We start from the raw sequence: 13,219 nt of genomic DNA, 5'->3' as shown, positions 1-13,219 counted from the left end.
TCTGCTACTATGGTGGTAGTTACACCACTGCTTACCATCAGCAGGACCTTTCAGTATGTAACACTGGCAAATTGATCTGATTTTCAAGTCTCTATTGAACTAATGATAGTCCTGCTAATTTGCGCTATAAACCATTGAGACCTTTATAAGTCTATTTTTTTTCCATCGGGCTGCACCCTTTTCTTTAACTACAGCAAAACACTTACCAAACAATTTTTTTTTCAGTAAAATGTAGCAATGGCGTTTTCCATAGAACATGACTTTCTGTAAATATACTTTCCATTTTTTGAGCATTTACTGATGCTGTAATAGTTTTATACTTTGGAAGAACCCCCATGAAGAGGACATGTTACCTCTACTGACATGTCTGTATTAGTGAACACTGCATTCCACATAAAATAACAGTTCTGAATCTTTTTTCCTTTTAACATCAGTTACTTCAACCACCCAGTTGAAAAGCCTGAACTTTTTCATTGTAATAGAGCCCTGGCTTTTAGTTGTGCTGGGATCCTGCAGTGATCTTATGGCCACCAACATTGTGCTGTCACAATGACATGTATATATGTCAGTCTGCAGCAAAATTACGTACATGTATGCCATATTGCGTATAGGAGTTACCAAAAAAATGTAACTGGCAAATTTATGGCCAAAACTTGCAGATTAGCTCGTAATTTACTATGATTTACACTTCTGTCCTGTACAATAGGACAAACAGTTAGGTTAGCAAGATATGTACAGTACAATACAGTAAAATCCATTAAGCTTGTACCTTATGATGTGAAAATCCTAATTTCTGTAATGGGAATATTTTTGGTCCATTTCAGACTTTCTGTCATCCCTGGTTATAGTACTCACCGTTTCTCATGTTTTAGCTCTCCAAAGTACCAGTTTGTAAAAAGATGGCACATTTCTGCCAATGAGCAGTATGGGGCCCTGAAGGGTACAGCCATTGCCAAAGATGTTTCATGGGTCCAAAGAAGCAGATCACATTTTGGTGTTTTGGAATTTCTGGTAGTACTGCAATTATTTGCGATTATTTCAGTTCACTGTATATTTTAATAGGTTTTAAATTATTCAAGGTTCAATACAATATAGAGAGTTTCCTTCATCTAATAATAATGCAAAATAAGTGCTGTGTATTAACTGCACAAAAGAGGCGGCTGGTCTACCCCTGGCACTAGATTGTGCAGTGTTAGCAGCTGGCACAGCTCCTCCATTCAACACTGTACAGCTTGCTGACCTGACTCAGCATGCTCTTGTCGTAGCTAGTTTCTTCTTGCCTGAGGGGAAAGCTACTGCTGTATTCTTGGCATGAGATCATCTTGCGTAACCCTCCAGGACATTGTAAGGACTCACATTTTCTCTTAATTATTCACTTAGTATTATGAGAGTGACCGTCCTGCCCTGTGGACCAGATAGCAGCAAAAATGTTCTTTTTCTGTAGAAAGTTTGAAAGCACCGTAGAGTTTCTGAGCGAAATGTGTGTTCGATTTATGGAATGAGGAGTGACTATGTTAGCATGCCATATTGTGATGTTTGTTAACCAGCCATCGATTGTGGGTCCATGGAGGCGGATATCTTGCTTATTCATTCTTTGGAAGCCCATCTGAAAGATTGATTTACATACACCAAAATAAATAATTGGGATACTCACTTTCACTTTGCATCTGTTATGGAAACTTAGTTTTCTATAAAAAAAATTTAAAAAATAAACTGTCTCTCAGGTGGATAAATGGTACCGTGAGGAGTGCAAAAAGAAAAGTCCACGCTTCCTTTGGAACGGGAAATAATAATATTTAGGTATAGTGGGTTTGTGACATTTCCTCAGAACCACACACTACCCACTTGACCTTTGGGATTGGTGAGGCTGGATGGCCAAATTGGGGGTCACCTGGATATCAGCTGTCTGCGTGGATAAGGCTGTATGTAGAATCTGCTAAGTTGTGGAATCGGTGCTGTTACACAACAACCAAAAATCTGGTAGGCGTACTCTTCCCTTCACAATGACAGCCGAAGCCGGAGATATAAAAAATGATGTGACTTTTACTGATAGGCAGATAACGCGTTTCAGGGTTTAAGGTGCTAGTACAAACCCCACCCCTTCATCAGATCTCCTTTCTGGTGCTGAAGGCTTGGGCTTTCAGACTCATAAAGTCCCCCCCCCCCCCCCCAGCCCACAGCAATCAAGTGTATACCCAACAGCAGCAGAAAGGAGATCTGATGAAGGTTTGGGGTTTGTACTAACACCTTAAACCCTGAAACGCGTTATCTGCCTATCAGTAAAAGTCACATCATTTTTTATATCTCCGGCTTCGGCTGTCATTGTCAAGGGAAGCGTGCGCCTACCAGGTTTTTGGTTGTTGTGGAACAACACCGGTTCCACAACTTAGCAGATTCTCAGGTGGATAAAAGCAGAGGAAAGTTTATTTAGAAGTGAGGTTACAGCAAAAAGAGTATTATAGAGGTATTTTAAGAATAAATGAAAGAAAGAGACTGAACAATGAAGTTCTGTGATAGGGCAGAGAAGTCTGGCAGATATTCCAAAAACAGGGGTTCAGAGGTCAGAATTCTGCTAACCAGCCATCATAACATTCTCTAACATTCAACTTCTCGCTTATAGGAGAATCGGCATAATTATACAAGTGACATATAGTGACTCTGAAGAACATATACATTATATATATATGGCCTATACATTCGGCTTCTCTCCCTTCACGGCAGCGCTTATCTCAATATTTTGACTAATGTATCCAAATCACTATTTCTCAACACGCCTGGTTCCAAGTAATTATATTTTATATAGCTGAACGTTCTTCACATAACAAGGACATGTGAAAATGTCAGCAATAAAGGAATTAGCAGTATACATATATACGAATATAATAGCAATTATTGGTTATTAGTAAAGATTAGAATGATTATTTTTCTTTTATCCTATCAAAATAAATCCCTTTGGTTGCCTACAAAGCTGTTTCTATATCTCTAGTTCACAGGATCAGCTGACTCAAACTTTGTTTTTTCCCCTTGTGCATCCTTTGCTAAGATATCGCCTATATCAACATGTAAATGATCTCTTTGGCGCAATAGTGTTGCTCCATAGACATCAATGGCAACTCCCTCATTGCTCCAAAGAAAGTATTTGCATATGGATAAAATCTAATATCTCAGCAAAGGACTTGAAGATCCACAAGAGGACAACATGTCCTACAAGCAGATTGTTTTATGCTACCATTGCCTGTTGAGAGCAGATTACCTAGTGTAATGGGGAAGTATGGGTAGGAAATCTGTCCATGTAAAAGAACTGTGGCTCATAGAAAATAATATAAACTAAATAAAAATAGCATTTTTTTAAAAAAAATCATTGGGAGCTTTAGTGATGTATTTAGTCAGTAAGTCTCATTGATCTGTGATCTTAATTTTTACTTTTTTATATTTTAGGTACATTGAAAGGAAAGCCTTCCTGGAACGAGTAGATTATCGTCAGTTTGAACTTGAGCGGGAAGTCAGACTAAAAAATATGAAGCCATAGCTTTTATCATTGGACAAAATAAGTTCCCTGGAAGACTGTCATGTTATCTGAATGTAAGAGCGCTGTACAGAGGCCACAGTAGAAAATGGCAAACATTTTAAAATAGCGTTTATCTACTATCTAATCTGTATATTTCGGCTGTCCTATGAACATTTTATGTGTTGTGCGTTTTTTTTGTTCTTTTTTTTTTTTTTGGCACTGAGCGGTTTCCGTGACTTTGGATAATAAATTTATCTTTGTAATTTATTAGTTTGGGTTACTGTCTGTGATGGCGCTATAGAATTGTGTATGTGAGTAGCAGGGCCCACATTTATTATAGCAGGCTATCGACCTTTTTAAAAATTGGCCTATCCTCAAGCCACAAATCAATTGTTTCCCAAATTGTGCAGCTCCCATAGTTCTTTACATGCCGTGTGCTATTCTGGTCACTCGCTATCAGTAGTTGTGATTATGGGTAAGTACGGCAATGTCCCATTCAAGTTGAAACGTACAGTGTGTCGGGATCTGTGTGATCCAGTAACCAGCTGAGTTGTGGAGGTCCCGACTTTCAGACCTCCATAGATTTTAAATTGAAGGCCTATCCTATTGAAAATAAAACTGTAAATACAAAATTCAAAAACTGTGAACCCATTAAGTGCAAAGATGAGTTCTTTGCAAAATAAAACACAGTAGGGATCTGGTACAATACAGTATATTTCAACGTAAAGCTTTAGGCTTCATTCACACAAACGTGCTTTTGATCTGAGTCCAGACACATGTATCTCAATAGGCCCGATACACAAAGCTGTAGTTTTTGCAGCTTTGCGTTCGGGCCTAGTTAAAGAGACGCAAATTATGTAATTGCAGCTCTGTCAATTCATTTCATTGTACGGGTCAGTGAAAACCATGAATGACACACAGCCATGTACAGGGGTATTGGTGACTTCACATACATACTGAGCTACCGTAAATATATGGTAGAGTCGGTTTCTTTGTTAATGTATTATCAGAAACACTTGGTGTGTTTACACCACTTCAGTAATAAAATATTCCGTATCTAAGTGTTCTATGTATCATTTTGAGGCAAAATGGTTCATCCTAGAGCAAGGCAGACTATATACACACGGCCCTGAGGAGCAGAACTGAATAGATTTTATATACCTTACAGGTAAGAAGAGATTTACATATCGGTTCATATGGAAAATGTGTTTGCGCTGTGTTTCGACATTGAGATATAGTAGGCAAACAGTGTTAATTTCACCTGCAGCTCAACCACCTCACTAAGCAGATCAATTACTTTTGCCCAAAGAGCCAAAATGAGACTGTAGGCCCACAACTTGCTGCTGGTCCAGCGTCCAAACATGACATGCTTAGCTGCTGGGGAGGGTGTAGAGGGGTTTTCGAGTATTGCCAATACAAACTAATGCAATAGATGGCGCTCAGCATTTGGTTATGGGGACTACGCCCCTCCCTAATGCTGTATATATTTCAATTTCTTGACTATGTAGTACATTTTAGAGCATGCAAAGCCGTTTCAGCCATTTTGTTCAGTTTTGCATGGGCTATAAATGTGATTTTACTCAAGACACTCCCCATGAACATCAAGGAATTCTCCTTCAGAAGAATTGTTAAAGGCACAGCAGCATAAATGTGCTCCAAACTACAAAGGCATCTTCGTGGGACAATCACTTTGACAATGTTGACCCTTACAGCTATGAGCAGAGGAAGTGAACTCCATACCTTGAATATATCTTTCGGCAGTGATATCAAAGGGAATATATGCAGGTCATAGGATTGCATGTGGTCTATTTTCCTGTTACTTAAAGTGTGAGATAAAAGTAACTTAAGATTTATACAGATCACTAGAACATTGCCTAAATGTATCCATAATTGCTTTGGGGTCAGTGAAGAGGGTGTTGTCAACTGATGTTATTTTCAGTATAGGTAGAGACGAAGAGTTCGGACTGACCATATACGCCAACAGCTTGCTGGACTTTTCGCCCCATTGAAAGAAAATGGACGGTGCTAGGCCTTCTCTCTCAGAGGTTGTAAGGATTTCCTACCGGTCATTAGTCATCTCATTCTGTTTTCAGCAACAGGATCTGTAATATAGATTCCTTCCAACCTAGAGCACCTGTCTGCCAGTTCCTCCACCTCCTCCAGGCTGTCCTAGGTAGCCATTGCTAGATACTATTGCATGTGCCAAAACATTGGGGTACAAATATTCCTGTGGAGGGAAGAAATATCCACTACAGGTGTAACCACCCCACCTCCTACACAACTGCAACCAGCCTGGTAATAAATTTGACAGCAGAGAGCCTTAAATGTACCCCACACAAAGTCCATAATAATATTCATGCCTCCTATGTACAATATTGCATCATCTGGATATGTCATAGCAAATGAGAATTACTTAGTTAAGGTTTTGACAAAGGTTTGTACCTCTTAATAAATCTGCTCATTAACCATTAAGGATTGGGCCATTTTTTCTGGTTCAGGACCACATAGATTTTTGGGTGTTTGGTGCATGTGGTTTTAAAGATTATAGCATTTTTTTGTTCATTTTCATGCATTATTATACAACTTAAAATAATGTCTAGAAAAGGTTTAGATTAGAAAGACATTGTTCGGTTGTTCTGGTATTGCAGCTCAGCTCTATTGAAGCGAGTAGGGATGAGATGCAATGCCACGTACTAATAAATTTTCCTTGTACAGTGTGCTTAGTTTGCAGGCTCTCCTTTATTGGATTGCTGCATGTTACTGTACTAAACTAATGGTTTTTTGGATAATTTAATGTGTACCATAAACTTACTGATTTAAAAAAAATATTGGTGTGTGGGGTCGCTAAGTGCTGAGGCGCATAGTGGTTTGCTGACACAATAACTGCAGAGCTAAGCACAAAAAAATGCACCAGAAACTTTATGGTGTGGGTTTTTGTGGTTGACCATGCTGGTGCACCAGCTGCACCATGTCAAGCATGTGTAAAGCATGGCACTTACTTAGCCCTTTGGGTCAAGCAAGGGGAAATCTTAATGCTTCAACATATGAAAATGTTTTACCGAGACCGTCCTGGCTGGTTCACGACAGACTGTATTCTGCAGGAAAAAATCACCCATGCTAGAAGTTTCAGACAGACTGTCACACAAAAATATCAGTGTTTTCCACGAGTGGCTGCTTTTGGCCAATCATCAGCTAACTTATGCAGAGTAACCCCGCAGAAAACAGATCAACCAAGTATCAGCTGTGAAACTTGGTCCGTTTGTTGGCTGGATTTACTGGCCTGAATAGAATGGCGGGAGAGAGACTCCTAGTAGTATACTGCTCATGCTCCATAGGGATTATAGCATGGGACAATATGTCACCGGGAAACGGGGACTCCTAGCATCATGGATCATTCTCATGCTAAGAGATACTGGAAAATAGTAGACCTTTTTTATCATGCATAAAATACAATTTGTTTCTTTATATTTGTCTGTAACTGAATAACCTTGTTGGAACAGCCCTTCACAAGAGATTGATTTATTTAAAAAAAAAAAAAAAAAAAAAATTAAATAAAAAGTGCACTTTACTCTACCATCATATGACCGAGTTTCAGCATGTGTTGCCAGATTTACGCGCGTTTCGGCACTCACTGGCCTCGAAACGCGCGTCGGGCGCACCAGTACTGTGGTAAGCATGCTGTTATTATTGTGTTTATTATACTCCATGCTCGGTTTTCCCTTTACACAATGTGTTTAATTTTGTGCATCTGTTGGTCCACACTGTCCACTATGGCAGCTATTATCAATGTTATTAATTAGCGCTTGCTGTTTTTCACTTTTCGTTGGAGAGTGTTTGTCCTCTTTTTTTGCACTTTTTGTAAACCTAGCACATGGTTGTTACTATTGACTCTTTAAAAGACTGTGCCTCCCACATACTGGTCAATATTTGGTCACATTGGTTCTCCTTTTAATATTTGTTACTATATTTATCCATACATGTTATTTTATACTATATTCCAATAAAATATTTAATTTCATGGTGATCCTGTCTCTTGACATTGTTTTCTATTAGCATTTTTTGGATCTTCACCTCGTGATTAAGCGTTTTTGCATTTTGTATATATGTGGCATCTAAGAGGTTAAACGCCTGGGATCAGTAGTTTGAAAGTCTTTATTTAGAAACTCTATAGATTAATAAATGAATATTTACTTGTAAATCACTATAATGCAGGTATACTATACATTGTCTATTGAATATTTGATAGGGTTACTATTAAGGGTGTTGTTATGTGACTCCTGCCCACACCAGTAACATTCCTCTTGAGAAAGCAAAAAAAAATAAATAAATCACAAGAATGTACTGAGGTATGATGGACATGCCAGTTCTATCCAGATGATGTTAAAGGTTACTGCTTGTTGCTCCAGTAGATAGATAGATAGATAGATAGATAGATAGATAGATAGATAGATAAACTTCAGTGTGTCTGCAGGAATCACCTGGACTGGTGCACACCTAACTAATGCCCCACCAATGTCTATACCATAGATCCATACCACAATGGAAAAAACCTCCACTATCTGACACATCTGACATATTACATCCTTTGCTAGATCATATGGTGGTTATAACCATGGTTTGATGCACCATATTGTATATGTTATGTATGTTCATATTTATACCCTGTTTCATGTGATTTTAATGAAAATGTTGTATATAGGATTTGGTGATTATAGGAAACTAATGATTGGCCCTCTGTTACAAGGGCGGGGATTGGTGGTTTCTTATATAAATTACACTGGAGTAGATGTGTTTATTTGCACTTGAGAAAGGTCCCCGTGTGGACCGATACGTGGTGTACTGCTTTTTCCAATAAAAGGACATATTCCATCCATACAAGTTGCTGACAGACCTGATTGTTTTTTCTATTGCAAACCCTTTTGCCTGGAGAGGGGTTATATATATATATATATATATATATATATATACATATATATACACCTTTAAATTATATACACCTTTATATCCACAATTTTCATTCATTGAAGAAATGAATAAGCAGTTATTAATTCAGCAACTCCTGCTGTCTCTCCCCATACGCATGTACTTTTTACTTAGCAGATTGTGCATATGTTCTAATTAGGGAGAGGGGAAAAGGCAGCTGTCTAACACCTCTAGTGGGGGTTTATCTCCCCAAGAACAAACGCATCGGCTTGTTAAAATCTAACAGCGAGCGATTTATCTCCCCCAACATCTGCCGGAACTGACCTTCAATGAACCATTTTAACAACCAATCCCATTTGTTGAAGTCGATGCTCCTTGATAGGAGTTTCCCCAAAGGGTTCTGAGAAAAGTATATGGGGATGTAAAAAACTCCTTGAGAGAGAGTCTCTTTGTCCTCCAGAGCCACAAGGAATTGAATGCTACCAGGCTTATTGGAAATTTTGACCAGGTCCAAGAAGTGGAGGTACATAGGAATCTGTACTTTAAATTCATCTATTGGTTTATGAAATGACTAAAATGAAAGCTGAATCCCCCCCCAAAATGTGTTTTTATTAAGAAAATAAATTGGCTTCACTGGTGAAATATTGATCATTTAATGAACACAGAAAGGTCAGATTTTGACAAGACAAAAGCTTTATTGCCTTGTCATGTGATTCCCCCAATCCTAGTCTACAGCCTCGCCAGTGCTCACTAATTGGTTGATTAGTGTGTATGTATAAGAAGAACTCCAGCACCCCAGACCTTCACCTGAACTGCAACTTCACCACTGACAACATGCCAAAAATCAACCCTGCGACCAAGGCCTTGATTATCAAGAAGCTGAAGACCAGATCCACTGCAGAGGTGGCGGGCACCTTTAATGTGTCTCATCGTCAAGTACAAAGAATTAAAAAAAGATTTGTACAGACTGGAAATGTTTTTGGCAAGCCCAGGTCCGGCAGACCCCACAAGACAACTGCTCAGGAAGAACGTTTGTTGGTTAGAAAATCAAAACCAGCCCCTCTTCCACTGCAGTAGAGCTCCAACAGACATGGTCACCTCAAGTCCCTGTATCAACTAGAACAGTTTATACGATTCTGTCTCGAAATGGCCTTCATGGTGGAATCAGTGCCCAGAAGACAGCACTAAACAAAAGGCAATTAAAGACCCACAGCCTGCTAAACGGATTGACGCTGGAAAAATGGCAGAAGGTGGATTTCTCAGATGAATCTTCAGTTGAATTACATCCCAACCGCCGCAAATACTGCAGGAGACCTACTGGAGCCCATATGGATCCAAGATACACCCAGAAAAGGTTTGGTGGTGGAAAGATCATGGTCTGGGGTTATATTCAGTATAGGGTGTGCAAAACATTTGCAAGGTGAAAGGCAATATCAATAGCCTAAAATATCAAGAAGTATTAGCTCCCTCTTACATTGCCAATCATAAAAGGGGTCACATTTTGCAGCAGGATGGTGCTCCATCTCATACATCCATCTCTACATTAAAGTTCCTCAAGGCAAAGATCAAGGTGCTCAGGGACTGACATGAACATCATTGAGCATGTTTGGGGTAGGATGAAAGAGGAAGCTTGGCAGATAACTCTGGGAGGTATGTAAGACTGCATTCTGTGCTATTCCTGATGACTTCATCAATAAATTGTATGAATCATTGTCGAAATGCACGGATGCCGTCCTTCAAGCTCATGGAAGTCACACAAAATATTAAATATCGCTCTAATAGCACCACAACTTCATTCACCAATGTTATGAAACATATCTTTGTATTTGAACTGAATTATTGGTTTAATTTTCACATTACTTTATGTGAGCGACAAAACTTTTGTCTTGCCAAAATCTGACCTTTCTGGCTTCACTGGCGCAATATTGATCATTTAATGAACACAATTTATTTTCTTAACCAAAAAAACATTTGGGAGGGTTTCAGCTTTCATATGAGTCATTTCATAAACCAATGGATGAATTTAAAGTCAGGTTATAAGCTTTTGATTCCACAACATGGATAAGCAACAGAACTTCTACCAGGGACTGTACTTGTGAGAGACACTGCACATTGAAGTGTGAAAGGAACCTTAATCTAGTGAATGGCAAATTGTAATTACATGCTTTGGGTTGTTGCTGGGGGTCTGAGGATCCCGGCATTCGTGGCAACCCAAATCACCCATCAACTTTAAAGTCATGGCAGCACATGCATACATTTGTATGGGTTCCCTAAGCATAGATAAATAAAAGAGCCAATATCTGTGATATTTCCAGTAAGCTAAGTTTGTAGTAAGCTTGATTCCTGTACCGTATCTATGCAGTAAGTCTGGTTCTTGTACCGTATCTACTGTATGTAGTCAGCCTGGTTCTTACTTCATATCTAACTACAGTCATCAATAGGGGGAGATCTGTCTATATAAGTTTATACAAGTATTTAAAGGGGTTGTCCAGGCTAAACTTTTAAAGTTTAAAACTGCTGCAAAGGAAAACTTAAAAAACTTAAATAAATAAATAAATACTCAACAGTGCCCAAGTCTCCTGGTTCATTTGCGCTCCCGGGTCTCTTCTGGCATTGTGCTGAACCCACTTGTAGTGACTTTCAGGCCCTTTGCTGATTGGCCTCTGTGGTCACGTGACACTAGAGCAACAGGGAGAGGTGAGTATGTTTTAAAAAAAAAAAAAAAAATTCACTGCCCCCATTTTATTTAAACTTTAAAAGGGTTTTCCATTTTTGCCTGGTCAACCCCTTTAAGATCTCAATAGAAGCTAGCTATTAAAATCTCTACACAGTTAGCTCCCTCTAGTGGCAGTAAAAACAGTGTCTGGAAGCCAATGTGCAGTGCCCCCTTACCACCATGGGTGCCATAGCGGGGTCTGCGTCTAGGGGATTAGTCCATAATTTTCTTTACTAGAACAGGACTATAAGAAATACATTGGATTTAGACTCTTGTTCTGTTCCTGGCCTAGTTTTGTTCTCAGACTTTTCTAATTTCCTGTGATGTCGAGCTGGCAGCTATGCGCAGCTCAAGGTTAAGGAAAGGAAGATGTTATTGACTTCCAAATTTTCTGCTCCGCTTTCTTCGAAGAACAAATAACCCAGAACAGGATATTTTGGATGATTTGGAGATGTTCTGAATAGCTGACAAGACACAAGCAGCAAAGGTCATATTAACAGACTATTCTCTCCTTGGCTTTCTTTCTGAGATTAAGAGGGCTTCTTATCATTGTTTGATGGGGTATTTCTGTGCCCCTGTAACAGGCACGGGCAAGCCATGAATGCAGTGGTGTAACTAGGAATGGCGGGGCCCCGTGGCAAACTTTTGACATGGGCAATCCCCAAACCTGACCAACACCGAAGACCTTGATTGTCCGACTATCACCCCCCTCCGCATTCCTGCGCGCTCTATTATGCCCATAGTGGCCCCAGTATACAGTATTATGCCCCATAGTGGCACCTGCACACAGTACTATGCCCCATAGTGAACACCCATGAACAATTATTATACTCTATACCCAGAGTATAATAATCGGAGACTGAGCAGTGATATAAAGATAAAAAACACTGCCACTTACCTATCCCCGGCTCTGCTGCAGTCCTCAGTGGTGTCGGCCATCTTCAATGATGTCAGGACGTCACATGACCCGGGACGCAGGTCCCAGTCAAGTGACGTCAGAGACATCACACAGCTAGGCCCGATGCCTGTATGGAGCGCGGAATGGTGTCTTATGGCTATGAGGATGCTTTGCTCTTGAAGCTATCCAAGTTCTCTACATCTGAAGCTGTCTTCAACTCTTACAAGTGGTCCTCCTCTCAAATTGCCCTAAAAGCTTTCTCATTCACCAAGACTGCAGGAGCAGGCCCTTAAAGGGGTTTTCCCATCTCACTGTTTCAGCAGTTTTCCTGTTGTCTTTTCTTCTCACTTCCTACAATTCTCACCCTCACTTGTTGAATGGTACAATGAAGTATCACAATACTTATGCAGGTCAGATACTATGCACATGCTTGTAGAGAACAGACTCAGTGTTATCTGTGTGTTTACATAGAGAGATAACAGACTCTGCTTTTTCAGCAAACTGCAATTAGCTGAAGTGATTGTCCTGCCGGCAGAGCAGTGAGTGAGTGACGTCACTTGTGCTACCTCACGGGTCTGTGGTTATGAAAACCTTGAGGAATTGATTCAGAAAGTATATTGGAAAATTGTACATTTTTTTTTTATTATACAATTACATTTGTCTCTCAATATTTGTCTAAACTGAACAACCCTTTAACTCATCTCCATGCACAGAAATTATATATATAAAAAAAAAAAAAAAAAAGTTACAGGTGTCAGAATATTGCGACTCCAAGGAATTTTTTTTTGTAAAGTTTTGGCATCCACATAATGGTACCGACCCATAGAAGGGGCATGTAATTTTTGCTACACAGTCAATGTCGTAAAAACTAGCCAGTCAGAAATTCGTGCAAATGCAGTTTTTCTCCAATTCAGAATTTCTCCTCATTCAGATTTTTTTTCCACCTTTCCAGGACATCGTATGGAAACAAACATTAAAGGGATCCTATCATTGACACAATTTTTTCTGCTTATCACATAGGAATAGCCTTAAGAAAGGCTAAGAAAGGCTATTCTCCTACCTTTAGATGTCTTCTCCTGGTTTTCGCCGATATGCAAATGAGTTCCCTCGCAGCACTGGGGGCGGTCCCCAGCGCTCAAACAGTACTGTGAGAGAACTCTCTCCAGCGCCACCT

At 39.6% G+C, this 13,219-nt stretch overlaps 1 protein-coding gene across 1 annotated transcript in view; it reads left to right on the top strand.

Annotated features, from left to right (window-relative positions):
* CFDP1 (craniofacial development protein 1) overlaps nt 1-5,982 on the top strand; it is a 35,877-nt gene extending 29,895 nt beyond the window's left edge. The window contains exon 7 of the mRNA XM_075281817.1: nt 3,439-5,982. Coding sequence (XP_075137918.1) covers nt 3,439-3,529 — 91 coding nt within the window. The 3' untranslated portion in view covers nt 3,530-5,982. The remainder of the gene's footprint in view (nt 1-3,438) is intronic.
* Nucleotides 5,983-13,219: the final 7,237 nt, after the last annotated feature.

The sequence above is a fragment of the Leptodactylus fuscus genome, chromosome 7, assembly GCF_031893055.1.
Source record: "Leptodactylus fuscus isolate aLepFus1 chromosome 7, aLepFus1.hap2, whole genome shotgun sequence".
NCBI classification, from domain to species: Eukaryota; Metazoa; Chordata; class Amphibia; order Anura; family Leptodactylidae; genus Leptodactylus; species Leptodactylus fuscus.
The sequence above is the reverse complement of the archived record's forward strand: the minus strand, read 5'-3'. Positions and strand labels throughout refer to the sequence as shown.